The following is a 14817-nucleotide window of genomic DNA, read 5'->3' as shown; positions in this document are numbered from 1 at the left end:
CGAGGCGGGGGTGGGGGAGGGCTTCTGCAGGCCGTGCAGCCGTGCGGCCGTGCAGTGTCCACATCCCTGGAGGGCCGGGCAGCCGTGCGGCTGTGCAGTGTCCATGTCCCCGGAGGGCCGGGCAGCCGTGCGGCGGTGCAGTGTCCACGTCCCCGGAGGGCCGGGCAGCCGTGCGGCCGTGCTGTATCCACGTCCCCGGAGGGCCGGGCAGCCGTGCGGCCGTGCAGTGTCCACGTCCCTGGAGGGCCGGGCAGCCGTGCGGCCGTGCAGTGTCCACGTCCCCGGAGGGCCGGGCAGCCGTGCGGCCGTGCAGTGTCCACGTCCCTGGAGGGCCGTGCGTTGCCATCCTGAGCTTTTGGTTCTGAGTGACAGCTGCTGGATGTGGTGAGCTCAGCAGACCGCCCCATGTCACTCACCCCTTGCTGGTGCCTGCCTCCTCAGCCCCGCAGCCCAGGTGGCCCTGTCCTTTGCTGGTAGAGAAGGTCGGCTCCCTCCCCGATCCAAGCCATCGGGGTACAAGGAGCTCCCAGGTGTGCGTTGCTCCTGGATGTCGGGTCACCAGAACGTCTGTCAAGAGGTCCTTCTCAGCCTTCCTGGGGCCACACTGAGGCTCTGAAGCAGGGACACGAAGTGCAAGGGATAGGGGGCGGGTTGCCACTGAGATGGCACCAGGTCTCGAATCACCCATAGTGTTTCTGGGCTGCTTGCTGGAGAACATGAGGCTTCCAGCAACCCTGTCACCAGGCTCACCATGGGGGATTGATGGGGGGTATTGGCAGCACCATGCATGGCTGGGAGTGTCCCCGGTGTTGCATGGCTGGGTGGGTCCGCAGTGTTGCATGGCTGGGTGGGTCTGCGGTGTAGGGTGCAGGAGTTACCGCCGTCCCTGATGCTCACGGGGTGGACTGTGGTCCCTTTTTTCATGGCTTGAGGGAAAGTGGTCTCTGGGCCAGGGAGAGGAAGTGGATTATGGACGAGGGGGCAGGCCCTTTCTTGCACCTGGGCAGGGAGCTCTGGTGGCTGTCTCCAGACTTTGCAGCTGGAGGGGACTGTTTTCAGAGTCAGTCATGGGGGGCTCTGTGCACCTCCTGTGCCATGGGCTGAGGAGCAAATCTGGTATCCAGAAGGAAGCCAGGGCAGGCAGCAGGACCCTTAGGTCACAGAAGCCAGGAGCCAGGCGCGTTCTTGTCGGGGATTTCTGACCCTTAGGAAATGCACATTAAAATTTCTTCACCATGGACAGTTTTACTTAAGCAGACAAACTAGTAAAATCACACCTCCCAAGGTTAACTTATTCTGCATTACTTTGCAGCAAAACCCAGATATCATACCATTTCAATTGTAATATTTCAGGATGCAATTCATTTTTTTTGGAAACAGAGTCTCTCTGTTGCCTGGGCTGCAGTGCATTGGTGCGATCTCGGCTCACCACAACCACCGCCTCCCGGATTCAAGCGATTCTCCTACCTCAGCCTCCCAAGTAGCTGGGGATTACAGGCGCCCGCCACCATGCCTGGCTAATTTTTTGTATTTTTAGTAGAGATGGGGTTTCTCCATGTTGGGCAGCCTGGTCTCAAACTCCTGATCTCAGGTGATCTGCCCACCTCGGCCTCCCAAAGTGCTGCGATTACAGGTGTGAGCCACCGCGCCCGGCCTTGGCTAATTTTTTTTGTATTTTTAGTAGAGACAGCGTTTCGCCATGTTGGCCAGGCTGGTCTCGAACTCCTGACCTCCAGTAATCTGCCCACCTTGGCCTCCCAAAGTGCTGGGATTACAGGCATGAGCCACTGTGCCCAGCCAGAAACTCATTCTAATCCAGCTTTTGATGCTTGGTTTTGCAGTGACCTCGTAGGTGGCTCTGGGTCTTTTGTGTCGGGTGTTTTCTTGTGAGCAGCGCCCTCCCCGTTACCGGGATTTTATTCAGCACTGCTCCGTGTGTTGCTCTTTTTCTTTTGATCTATTATCCACCAAATACAGATCATGTGAATTGCCCTGTGTTTTACTTTCCCTGGTGACGAGGTCACAGGACCACGCTATGGATGTTTTGGAAGTGGTGCTGGGTCTCTTTTTAAGTCCCTGGGAGGACATTTCTCTGGGGGCCCCCCAAGGTGCTCAGGAGCCAGTCCTAGGCGAGAGCCGGGGCAGGGGCACCCAGGAGGTGTGGGGAGAAGGGCAGGCAGACTGCACGGCTTGCCCCTCGGGCTGGCAGGCCCCTGGCCGCTGACACAACTTTCTGCACGTGCCAGATTGATTTTTACTGGCAAATGTCTACTCCTGAAACGTTTTCTGCAGAAAAGCTCACGAGACACTCCCCAGAGGTGTCTGTGCCTGTCCCAAGTGCACCGTAGCCCGCTGCCCTGCCGTCCTGGTGTTTCTCCTCGGTGCGATCAGAGTCCCTCCGGGTCTGGGAAGCTCTCCCTGGGCCTCGCCAGGGCGTAGAAGTTGGCCGCCGTCCCGCGGTGCTTTCTGCAGGGTGCCGATGTGGCGCTGCCTCCTCCACGCAGGGGGCGCGCGCTCACGGTGTTTATGTCTTTGAACAGAACCACCTGGCCGTGTTTGCAGCGGTCCACCCGCCGGCCCCCAGCGTGAGCTCCAGTGTGGCGTCCAGCCTGGCGTCCAGCGCCGGCTCCGGCAGCTCCTCCCCCACTGCGCTGCCCGCGCCCCCCGCCCGTGCCCTCCCGCTCGGCCCCGCCAGCAGCACTGTGGAGGCCGTCCTCGGTAAGTCCGGCACCATCCTCCTTTCTCCCTGACCTCCTTCTGTTTCATGCTGTAGCTTTTCAGGGACAGCGCTTCTGTTTCAGGACATGTGACAGAATCGTCATTTTTGTAGAGAAGCCAGACGCGTGTTTTCAGTCATCTGTCACTTTGGTTGTGATGCACATGTGGTTGTGGAAACAAGCCCTGGCTCAGAGAGGCTCCTGGCCTGGGTGCCGCAGGCGCTGGGGACGAGGAGCCTCCCAGGAGCCAGGCAGAGCAGGCGCCGTCCGGCTCAGGGACTGAGAACACGGAGGTCGTTGACAGATGATGGGAGTTGTGGGAGTTGGCCGCCTGTGCTCCCAGCGCTGTGGGAGGCCGAGGCAGGAGGATCACTTGAGCCCAGAAGTCCAAGACCAGCCTGGGCAATATAGTGAGACCCCGTCTCTACTAAAAATAAAATAATTAGCCAAGCATGGTGGTGCGCACCTGTGGTCCCAGCTACTTGGGAGGCTGAGGTGGGAGGATCCCTTGAACCCAGGAGGTCAAGGCTGCAGTGAGCTGTGATTACACCACTGTACTCCAGCCTGGGTGAGAGAGTGAGACCATCTCAAAAAAAAAATTGAAAGTAGGGGTTGTGGGCCAGTGAGGGCACTGAGGGTGGGGGACAGTGATGGGGTGGGGAGCCCAGTGAAGGCTTGGAGTCAGGGGCACAGCTGTGAGCACCTGGGCTGGCAGCTTTGGGAGGCCTTTAGTTGGAGGGAGTCACTGGGCACTGAGACACGTGATGGTGCTGGGCTGTGGGGACCCGTGGGGGCCTGGCTGGGAGCCCAGACCCTGGGGGGCAGATTCTTCCAGAAGCCCGGAGTGAGCAGCAGGCAGAGCTGGGGGCGAGACAGTGCCAGGAGCTGGGCTGTGTGTGTCCTTGGTCCCTTTCAGCCCCTGGGGAAAGGCCGTGTTGGGGTGGTGGGGACACCCGCCGTGTTGGGGTGGTCGGGGACACCCACCGTGTTGGGGTGGTGGGGGACACCTGGCCACACCCGTGCAGGGCTTTGCTTGCAGAGACGCTTGGTGAGTGATGGGATGTGCTGAAGCCCCATGTTCCATGGCCACCAGCGCCCAAGGGACCCAAACCTGCCTTTCTGTCCTGACAGTGACAGTGAGGGACTCAGGGAAGGCCACCTGTGGTGGTCTCCAAGTTCTCTGTCCCTGGGCTGGGGTGGAATGGGATGGGGTTGGGGGTACAGTGAGGCTGGGCCCTGCTCAGCTCAGCCCGGGTCTGGCCTCTGCTGCTGCAGCCCTGGAGCCCACCCCTTCCTCTCCTACATCCTCTGCTGTCCAGGGTGTGGCGGGGGAGCTGGGCATGGGATCAGGAGGACAGGGCTGCTGGAGCCACGTGGTGGGGGCCCTCGCTGCAGTCCCTGCATGGACACACTCTGGGGACTCGGAGTGGGACCCCAGCACCGTCAGGACCCGCGTCAATGTGGGCGGCGGCCCGGCGGCCAGACCCGCGATGACTCTTGCCCGAGAGCCGCAGCTTCTGGTCGTTGGTGGTTGCCCCACACGGAACTGCTCAGGCCCAGCTGCAAGCCCCCAGCAACTCCATCCACGCAGGCCTGGACGATGCCGGCCAAGGAGGCCGAGGAGAGAGAGACTCTTCCCAGCGGCCACTTAGGCCACAGACCACACATCGGCAGGACACTAGACCAGTCTCATCCTGAGTGGTGTCTGCGAGGAAAGCCAGGTGCAGCTCCTGAGGCCCCAGGACGGTCCTCAGTCCCCCAAGCACCCAGGGCCCCGCTCTCAGCACCTCTGCAACCAGGTGCATCTTCTGGGCACAGCTCTTGGCCTGTGTTGCTGCTGGGCCGTCCCATCCCTGCATCCGCTTGGGGTTGAGCCCAGGCCTTTACATTTTTCTTTTGTGTGTGTGTGGGTTTTGTTTTGTTTTGATTTTGATTTTTTTTTTTTTTGAGACGGAGTTTCTCTCTTGTTGCCCAGGCTGGAGTGCAGTGGCGTGATCTTGGCTCACTGCAACCTCTGCCTCCTGACTTCACACCAATCTCCTGTCTCAGCCTCCAGAGTAGCTGGGATTACAGGCACCTGCCACTACACCCGGCTAATTTTTTTTTTTTTTTTTTGTATTTTTAGTAGAGATCGGGTTTTACCATATTGGCCAGCCTGGTCTTGATCTCCTGACCTCGTGATCTGCCCGCCTGGGCCTCCCAAAGTGCTGGGGTTACAGGTGTGAGCCACCGTGCCCGGCATGTGTGTGTGTGTTTTTTTTGAGACAGAGTCTCGCTCTGTCACCCAGACTGGAGGGCAGTGTTACAATCTTGACTCACTGCAACCTCCACCTCCTGGGTTCAAGTGATTCTCCTGCCTCAGCCTCCTGAGTAGCTGGGACAATAGGCGCGTGCCACCACACCTGGCTGTTTTTTGTGTTTTTAGTAGAGATGAGGTTTCACCACGTTGGCCAGGCTGGTCTTGAACTCCCAACCTCAGGTGATCCTCCCACCTCGGCCTCCCAAAGTGCTGTGATTACAGGTGTGAACCATTGTGCCCGACCTGCATTTTTTAAAGGGTCTCTTTCACAAACACTGGGAACTTTTGTGGCCGTGTGCATCTCCCCCTCGCAGCCCTGGTGTTCCTATGTGGGCTGTGTTGTGCACCTGCCGGAGAACTCTCCAGAATCCAGGGCCAGTCCCTCCCTCAGGAGGCCATGGGGAGAGCGGAAATCCTGGATGGACCAGCGCCTAGTGGTGGGGCTCGGTCGGGGCGGGGGCAGGGGCACAGGTGCAAGCAGTGTTTGCGTTTGTTTCGTCCTCACTGGCTGGGAGTATGGGGCTGCCCTGCCCAGGGAAGGGCTCCTCATTTCTGCCTTGCCATGGAGGGCTCACCTGGTTTCAGGACAGGACTCAAACTTCTGCCCTCCGGCCTGTTTTGGAAGTCATCTTCTCTCGGAGCCTCTGTGGAGGAAGCGTGTGGTGTGTGATGTCTCCTGTTAGGGCTTCACCGTAAAGGGCAGGTTTTTAAAACTGAATACTCCATGGGTGGGAGTGCTGTGTGCTGTGTTAAGCTTTCTCTCAGGCAGAAACAAGCCCACATGTGTTTTCAGTTTGAAACTAGGGTGTACATGTTGTTCCTCTTGAACAGAGAGGTCTCATGAGTTGAATATGCTGGGGTGCCCACCCCCATCCCATTCCATCCCAGCCCAGGGACAGAGCACTTGGAGACCACCACAGGTGACGGCCTTCCCTGAGTTTGTTTTTGTTCATTTTGGGGTTTTATTTTTTAAGACAGGGTCTTGCCCTGTCACCCAGGCAGGAGTGCAGTGGTACAGTCAGCTCGCTGCAGCCTCCAACTCCTGTGCTCAAGAGATGCTTCTGCATCAGCCTCTCAAGTAGAGCTGAGACCACAGGCAGGCACCACCGGGCCCGGTGAGAACATGCTAGTTTTAATTTGAGATCGCTATCATAAATGGGTTGCATAATCCAGGGCCCTGGATCTTGCTAAATCACACCCTCAAATTCACACATCCCCATCAGAAACTGAGAGGTCAGGGATGAAGTCTACACAGTGGCTAAAGCTCCATGAGGGTCTGGCCTCTGAGCAGGTTCTTTTTTTTTTCTTGCTCTGTTGTGCAGGCTGGAGTGCAATGGCACAATCTCGCCTCACGGCAACCTCTGCCTTCCAGGTTCAAGCGATTCTCCCTCCTCAGCCTCCGGAGTAGCTGGGATTACAGGTGTGTGCCACCATGCCCGGCTAATTTTTGTATTTTTAATAGAGACGGGGTTTTGCCATGTTGGCCAGGCTGGTCTCAAACTCCTGACCTCAGGTGATCCGCCCGCCTCAGCCTCCCAAGATGCTGGGATTACAGGTGTGAGCCACCACACCCGGCCACTTATTTTTTTCTTTTAAACAAATAAGCACACATTCTTTTTAAATAAAGTTTCTCTTCCCCAACCTAAAAGTAGTAATGCTAGAATTCGAGCATAGCAGAAAAATATTTAGGAAAATTAAATCCCAAACAAGAGAGACCATCTTGGACTGTGCTCACTTGGGTGGAAAGTAGAGCCAGGTGCCTGTGTGCTTGACAGAGGCATGGCTGCATCCGCGTAGCTGACCTTCAGATGGACTGGAGTTAGCACATTTGTAGTCATTTTTCCAACCATTCTTTCATATCTGAGGTACGTTTTTGACCTGTTTTAGTATGTCACTCGCGATCTTGAAGCACACTCTTTCATTTACTTAAATATTTCCTGAGCCGTGAGCAGTGGCTCACGCCTGTAATCCCGGCACTTTGGGAGGCCAGGGCGGGTGGATCACCTGAGGTCAGCAGTTCAAGACTAGCCTGACCAACATGGTGAAACCCCATCTCTACCAAAAATACAAAAATTAGCTGGGTGTGGTGGCTTGCTCTTGTAATCCCAGCTACTCAGGTGGTTGAGGCACGAGAGGCGGAGGTTGTAGTGAGCTGAGATCGTGCCACTGCACTCCAGCCTGGGTGACAGAGCGAGACTTGTTCTCAAAAAAAAAAAAAAAAAATCCTGAACCAGCTACTCAGAGGTGAAGAGATGGATTTTTTTTTTTTTTTTTTTTTTCCAGGATCGACACTGCCTTAGTTAGAGGCAATGTATTGTTGCTGCTGCTGCGGCTGAAATTGTGAGCTTTGCCACCCAGTGCCAGCCTCACTTTTTTCCTCTGTCCATGTCTGAGGCATCGCTGTAAAGTTACATCCCTGCACTAGCCGCAGGCACTGGAGGCAGTGTCCTGCCCGCTGACCCCGGGGCACTCCTGCGCCCCAGGCTCAGGGACTCCCTGCCCATGGCTCCCGGGACTGTCTGGCCCCAGGTGTAGGCCCGCCTGGCTGCGTGTGTATTTTATTAGCTGTTGTAGAGGGTTTTGGACAAAGCTGGTGTGTAGACTGGGTCGTTTTTTCCTTGTGTTAATAGTACAGTTTCCTTCAGGTTGTAGGTGTACTGTGACTGGAGCACGGAATAGAAGAAATGAGCGGATTCTGTATTTAAGGGATTTTTAGTGGGATCATTTCAGACCCATCTGATAGGTTCCATTTTCCTTCATCTTACACTTCATAGGAACAGGTTTCAGATTAAGAGAGACCTGCGAGCTCCGTACCCCGCGTTTAGATGGGGCTGGGCAGGCACGCGGACTTGGGAGGGAGGAGGGTCCTGCAGGGCAGGCAGCGGCCCCAGGTCACGCCGCCCCGCCCCCCGAGCGCCCCTGTTGGGTCGACCGTGTTTCACCTGAATCCGCCCGGAGCAGCTGCAGGTGCAGGTGGGCAGGGCAGGAGGAGCCGGGCAGCGGGGCAGCTCTGGGGCTTTCTGCCTGAAGATCTCTGGCCCCCGCTGCCCACGCCCACTTGCCCGCCCAGCTCGTAGCCAGGAGCCGCGGGGACCGGGTGCGCCCGAGTCGGGGGGGAAGGTTGGGGGAGGGCAGCGCGGGGGGGCGGGGCCAGTGCGACGGGGGCGGGGCCGAGTCACGTTGCGGGGCGGGGCCAGCGCGGAGGGGCGGGGCGCGGGCCGGGTTTGAATCCCCGGCGGCGGCGCGGGGCGGCCGCGGACCGTGAGTCAGCATTGGCGGCGGCCCCAGCGCGTGGCAACCCTGCGCCGCCAAGGTGCGGGTCTCGTTACTCGGCGCTCAGGAGCGGGCCCTCCCTTAGGTGCGCCCCCCGCCAGGTGCGTCCCCCGCGTCACGGAGCCGGGTGTGACAGCCGCGGGGTGGGCCCGGGCTTCTCAGAGGCCCGGAGCGAGGCGAAGGCGTCGCCTTCTCGGAACCTGCCTCTGCCGGGCGCTCGCCGCTTCCCAGCGCGGGCTCGGGCTGCCTGCGTCCCCTAGCTAGGCGGGGTCGGTGCCCCGAGGGAGGGCAGGGGAGCGGAGCAGAGCGGGGCAGGAGAGCGGAGCGGAGCGGGGCAGGGGAGCGGAGCAGAGCGGAGCAGGGGAGCGGAGCGGGGCAGGGGAGCGGAGCGGGGCAGGAGAGGGCAGGGGAACGGGGCGGGGGAGGGTCGACCCCTGCGTCCTGGCCTGGCCCGCCTGCACTCAGCCCGCGTGGTACGGGAATTTCCCTGGCGTCGGGGGCTCCCCCGCCCTGTCCTGAGTTCCGAGCAGTCTGTAGCTTGTCCTCGCGTGTCCCTGACCCCGGGGGACCGCGGCGCCTTGAATGTGCTGTGTCACGGCAGAGCCGGGCTGTGTCGCCGTGACTCAGCGGGGCCGGTGGTTTCCTAACGCCCGGGGCTGAGGCAGCCTGGTCTGACCCAGCTGTACTCGCTTAGGTGACCAGCCTCACCTAGACTTTGCCTCTGCACAAGGGTCAGCTCTTTGAGAATGTTTCAGAAGATCTGGGTCTAACCTTGAAACAGTGAGGTGAGGTGGGGGAGAAGCTGCGGGTGAGAAAGTGGGCCAGGACGGTGCAGCAGCCGTCTCCCCCCTAGATTTCTGGGAGTGAGCCCTAGATAGCACCCTAGGGGTCATGGAGCCTCCAGGACCCTCTCCGGTGCCCTCTTTGGATGAGGGGCACTTGGCTTTGAAGCGGGGCCGGAGTCTCTCGGGGACACCCACACGCTCCCCGAACGTCCCCTCTCCAGGCAGCTTCCCGGGCTTCAGCACAGGTGACTTGGCTGAGGTAGGTGGCGGCTGACGCCCTCTGAGTTGAGTGCGAGCCGTAGTTTGTCGGGTGAGCATTGAAGGCAGCTTAGCTCCTCCACATGCTGCGCGCTCTGCAGCTGGTGGGTGAAGCCTCTGCTGACTTAGCACGGAGCCTGGTGCGATCACCCCACTCCAAGGGGAGAAAAGGCGCCTCCGTTCCTGTCCCCCAACTTCTTTGCGTCTTTGATTTTCATGAGGAGTTTCTGGATCTCTGCCAGGTGTGAGGGGCGGTGAGCTCTGAAGGGGCTGCCATATCCTGATCCTGGACTTGGGTGCAGAGGGCAGGTCCAGGTTCCCGAGCCTGGCTGACCTGACCATGGGCAAACCGCTTGGCCCTGCCCGTCATCAAGCCCCCGTATGGGAGCACGAGGGGGCTGTGGGCAGGCCTGCGGGTTGGGGGGTCGGTGCCTGTCCTCAGTGAGTCTGTCCAGGGCCCTGACATGGTTCAGGCTGACACCTGCAAGGATGCAGTGGGGGGCATTCCGCGCAGGGCTTGGAGGTCGAGCAGCTTTCTGGGGACTGGTGTGGCTGATCTTACTGAACGGAAGGCACAGCCAGGCTGAGCCTGCAGTGGCACAGCAGGTTAGGAGCCCGGCAAAGGACCCACTGGGAAGCAGTGACCGGCACGCGCAAGGGCACAAGCTCCCTCCTTTCTTGCAGGTCAGGGTTCAGGACGCGATGAGGCTTTTCTTCGTAGGAAGGTTACTATTGCAATGCATGAAGGCAGGCTGGGCATGGGCCTCAGGGGGTGTGGGTTGAGCGAGCAGCCCCTGAGGAAGGGATCCTGCAATGCCAGCTTCCAGCAGCCCCTGCACACGTGGTGTCTGGGAAGGGCCTGCAGTGGGGCCATGGGAACGAGCAAGGGATCCTTTGCCAGGGAGGAGGAAGGGCTTTGGCCCCTGCTGGACATCTGGGCTCGGGGCTGCAGAGCCACTGTGTTGGGCGGGTCCAGGCCACAGGAGAGGCTGCCAGCCCTCAGGGAGGAGGGTGGGCACGGGGGTGGGCCTAGGAGGGAAGCTGGTGCCTATGACGAGAGGCAGTTCAGGGCACAGGCGCAGGGCTGGAGGGAAGGGCCCGGGGCAGCGGTGGGCAGAGTGAGTGGTGAGGACGCCCCAGAAAACAGCTGCAGGGGGAGTGGAGGCAGAGGGGGGATCTCCTTTCTGAGGGAGGACTCAGGGAGGGAGGGCTGTGCACAGCAGGGGCCAGATCTGTTGATACAGAGTCCTGAGGGGCCTGGGGAGGACGGGCAGGACCAACAGGGGCATCTGCAGGTGGGCCCCCATGTCCTGGGTTGAATTGTGTCCCCTGAAAGTTGCATTTGAGGCTGGGCATGGTGGCTTACACCTGTAATCCCAGCACTTTGGGAGATGAGGCAGGCAGATCACCTGAGGTGGGGAGTTCATGACCAGCCTGACCAACATGGAGAAAACCTGTCTCTACTAAAAATGCAAAATTAGCTGAGGGTGGTGGAGGGCACCTTTAGTCCCAGCTGCTCAGGAGGCCGAGGCAGGAGAATAGCTTGAACCTGGGAGGCGGAGGTTGCGGTGAGCTGAGATCGCGCCATTGCACTCCAGCCTGGGTGACAGAGCAAGACTCTATCTCGGTTGGGGGGGCTGGGTGTGGCGGGGGGAGATGCACCTGAACCCCAGGCCTCGCACCTGGGTACATGGCGTTGCAGGGAAACACAGCAGGTCCTCTTATCCCAGGGTTTGCTGTCCACTGCCTCATTTGCTGGTGCGAGGTCTGGGTTCAGGACAGCAGTGTACAGCATTTGATTGCGCAGGTAACTTTTATTACTGTGCGGTGCTGAAATCTGTCTATGTTACCAGTTAATCTTGTTAATCTCTTACTGGGCTTGACGTGCAAATGAGGACGTTCGTATAGGAAAAAGCTTGGTATATAGGGGTTCCGTGCTATCCGCAGCGTCAGGCGTCCATGGGGGGGTCTTGGAATGTATCCCCCCTGCTACAGATCGCAGGGTGCTACTGCAGGGTCCTCATAACCAGGTTAAAATGAGGCCGGTAGGGTGGGACCCTGAGCCAGTGACCAGTCTCCTTATAAGAAGAAACTTGGACAGACACTTGGAAGAGATGGCCCCCAGAGCAGAGGCAGACACTGGAGCCACGCGGCTGCCAGCCATGAAGGAGGATGGACGCCAGGAGGAGGAGTGCACCCCAGCCCTGGAGGGAGGAGGGAAGAGGAGCACCCCAGCCCTAGAGTGAGGGAGGAGGGAAGAGGAGCGCCCCAGCCCTGGAGGGAGGAGGGAGAGTGGAGGAGGAGCGTGCCCCAGCCCTGGAGAGAGGGAGGAGGAGCGCCCCAGCCCTGGAGGGAGGAGCGTGCCCCAGCCTTGGAGTGAGGGAGGAGGAGCGCCCCAGCCCTGGAGGGAGGAGGGAGGAGGAGCATCCCCAAGCCCTGAGAGGAGGGAGGAGGGAAGAGGAGCACCCCAGCCCTAGAATGAGGGAGGAGGGAAGAGGAGCACCCCAGCCCTGGAGGGGGGAGGAGTGCGCCAGCCCTGGAGGGAGGAGGGAGGAGCGTGCCCCAGCCTTGGAGTGAGGGAGGAGGAGCGCCCCAGCCCTGGAGGGAGGAGGGAGGAGCGTGCCCCAGCCTTGGAGTGAGGGAGGAGGAGCGCCCCAGCCCTGGAGGGAGGAGGGAGGAGCGTGCCCCAGCCTTGGAGTGAGGGAGGAGGAGCGCCCCAGCCCTGGAGGGGAGGAGCGTACCCCAGCCCTGGAGAGAGGGAGGAGGAGCGCCCCAGCCCTGGAGGGAGGAGGCCCTGCCCGCTGCAGATCTCACTTTCAGTCTTGGAGCCACCTGTCCAAGGCCGCTCAGTGCGTGGTCCTCTGCCACTGCCTCCAGTGTCTCGGCTCTGCTGCTCAGCACGACTTCAGTCAGGCTTTGAGGTCTTGCCCTCTTCAGCCATGGCCTGAGAACGTCAAGTGGATGACAGCGACCGGGAGGGCTGGCCCACCCTGCAGGCCAGGGTGGATGTCTGCTCAGGGACGCCACCGTCCTGTGAGTGGGAAGGAGAGGAGTGAATGGTTCTGGGTGCCGCTGGCCCAAGGCCTGCCTTTGGCTCCGCCGATGAGCATCCTTGAGGGCTGAGGCATTCTCGGATGCTACTGTGGGTTCCTGGTCCCCAGGGGGTCTTGGCCTGGCTGCCCCCACCCCCAACCTGTTACTCTAGTTTCTGGATAAGACCTTCGAAAGTCCCTAAAAGCTTCATTTGAACGGTGTCTCCGTGGGAGTGGAGGCCACTCCCGCATGCGCCGTGTGCCGTCCCGGACGCCCCAGGGGGTCAGGTTCTCTGCCCCAGGCCCTGCTGCCTCTGTGACGGGATGGGGAAGGACAGTGTTGCCAGGTGGCGCCACAGCCCGGCCTCCATGCCCCAGAAATTCCCTCACGGCTGGCGTGTGGACGAGGGTTGAGTCTGGGTCGTGCTGTGCGGTGGAGTGGGGTGGGGGTGGCCTCTGCCTTGCGGCCTCTGGAGTCCACCGTTCACTCCCGAGCCAGGCTCCTCTCCCGCCTGCCGCTCTGGGTGGTGGAGCACGGTCTCCACACAGTGTGGCTGCTGAGCGCGGCCAGATTCGGGGTGAAGTTCAGAGGCCCGGACCTGCCAGCTGCGCCGCGTCCACGCCAGCCTCTGCCTGTGCTCCGCTGGGGCCACCACCGCGGCACGAGGATACTCCGGCTGCCCCGGGGGGCTCAGGGGGGTGTGACCGCCGAGCACCAGGACTCGGGCGAGGGGCCACCCGCCACCTGCCACCCTGTTGTTGCTCCCATGGTCCCCGTGGCGCTGACTGGTGCCAGCTGCTTCCAGGGAGGAGAGGCGGAGGCCTGGGCGGAGGGGTGAGGTGCAGGCCACGTGCCCCACAGCTGTGTTCCCGACAAATCTCATGTGCGGCTAGGGCAGTGTTCTTCTTCAGAAGTCACCCTCCTGCCTTTCCTGCTGATTATGCTGAAAATGTCTGGAAAGGCCCCAGCTGTCTTCCCCGGCAGAGTGGGGTTTTGTCCCTCTGCGGCCCCTTGGCTGCCGAGTCCTTGTTTCTCCAGCTGTTTTTTGGGATGCCCCCTGTGTGGTGAACCTGCTGTCACCCTGACATGGCCACCAGGTCCTGACGAGTCAGCCCTGCCTGGCTCAGCCAGCTCCCTGCTGGGTGGGGTGGGGTGTGGGGAGTGAGGCCGCAGGAGGTCTGCGAGGGCGGGACTCGATGTCGGGTAGGTGGGGCAGTGACCGCCTCTTTGTTTCTGCTGGGCCCCACCTTGTCTGAACCGAGCACCAGGCAGGGGCTGGCCAGGCTGGAGGTTCCCGGCGCACCGACCCCCACGGTCGAGTCTGACAGGTTTCCCTGGGGTGCAGTTGCCTGGGGCCATGGAGGGACCATCGGTCCCAGGTGAGGACAGGAGGAAGGGGGTCTGGGGCCCTTCAGGGACAGGCAGGGGTGGCTTTGCCTGTCTCAGAGCAGGCCTCAGCAGCACACTGTCCAGTACCAGGCATCAGTGAGGGTCCAAGAACTTGCAGCCAGCAGGGACGACAGGGCAGGGCCACCCAGGAGAGACCCCACACAGCGCACATGGGAGAGTGGATGCCAAAGGTGGGCAGTGGGGAGGGCGCCTGCGCAACAGTCCCTGTGTGGTGTGCTCCACGCTGCTGAGGTTTCTGTGCGGTGTTGGCTAGCAGTCCCTGTGTGGTGTGCTCCACGCTGCTGAGGTCTCTGTGCAGTGTAGGCCAGCAGTCCCTGTGCGGTGTGCCCCACGCTGCTGAGGTCTCTGTGCGGTGTTGGCCACAACACTGGGCTGGGCTGGGGAGGCGGCGCCGGCCCACAGGGTGTATCCCAGAGCTCCTGCAGCCGCTGCGGTCCTCTGGTCTGCCCCAGGTGGCACGTGGGCTCTCAGATCCCAGATCCTCTGGTCACCCCTCACCCCCAACCCAACTTCTGTGCAGTGGCTGCGGGAGTTTGAGACTCGCTGTGGCTTCAGGGGCTGGTGGCCTGAGCTCAGCCTCCTCATGATGGCTTCCTAATTCTAGGAAGGGGCAGTGGGGTCCCTGCTTGCCATTCGGGGTTGGAGGTGGGGACTTGGGAGGGAAGGGCCCGTGCAGGAGGGCAGCCCCACGGCCTGCAGGGATGTGTGGGGACAGCCTTGGAAGGCAGGGCTGGCTGGGTGAGGCCACTCCGAGGCGGGTCCTTCCCACTCAGTCTTGAGCCTTGGGAATTGAGGTCTTGGTGCTTGGCATGATATTGCACGTGAACACCTGCTCCTTGAAATCACCCTCACAGAAAGTTTTTTTTTTTTTTTTTTTTTTTTTTTTTTTTTTTTGAGATGGAATCTTGCTCTGTCGTCCAGGCTGGAGTGCAGTGGCACGATCTCGGCTCACTGGAAGCTCCGCCTCCCGGGTTCACACCATTCTTCCGCCTCAGCCTCCCGAGTAGCTGGGACTACAGGCACCCGCCACCACGCCTGGCTA

General features: G+C 60.6%; 1 protein-coding gene across 13 annotated transcripts in view; it reads left to right on the top strand.

Annotated features, from left to right (window-relative positions):
- The window catches only part of UNKL (unk like zinc finger), a 49950-nt gene that overhangs the window by 26475 nt on the left and 8658 nt on the right, over window positions 1-14817 (top strand). For 11 of the 13 annotated variants that reach the window (XM_055100108.2, XM_055100104.2, XM_063598179.1 and 8 more), the window contains one exon: window positions 2541-2718. In XM_055100108.2, the coding sequence (XP_054956083.2) occupies window positions 2541-2718 (178 nt within the window). Of the gene's footprint in view, window positions 1-2540; window positions 2719-8255; window positions 8391-14817 lie in introns of those variants that run through there. The other 2 variants (XM_008959756.4, XM_063598183.1) reach the window with 2 other exon arrangements.

This window comes from Pan paniscus, chromosome 18 (assembly GCF_029289425.2).
Source record: "Pan paniscus chromosome 18, NHGRI_mPanPan1-v2.0_pri, whole genome shotgun sequence".
Lineage (NCBI taxonomy): Eukaryota > Metazoa > Chordata > Mammalia > Primates > Hominidae > Pan > Pan paniscus.
This window is presented reverse-complemented; position numbering and strand designations above follow the sequence as displayed.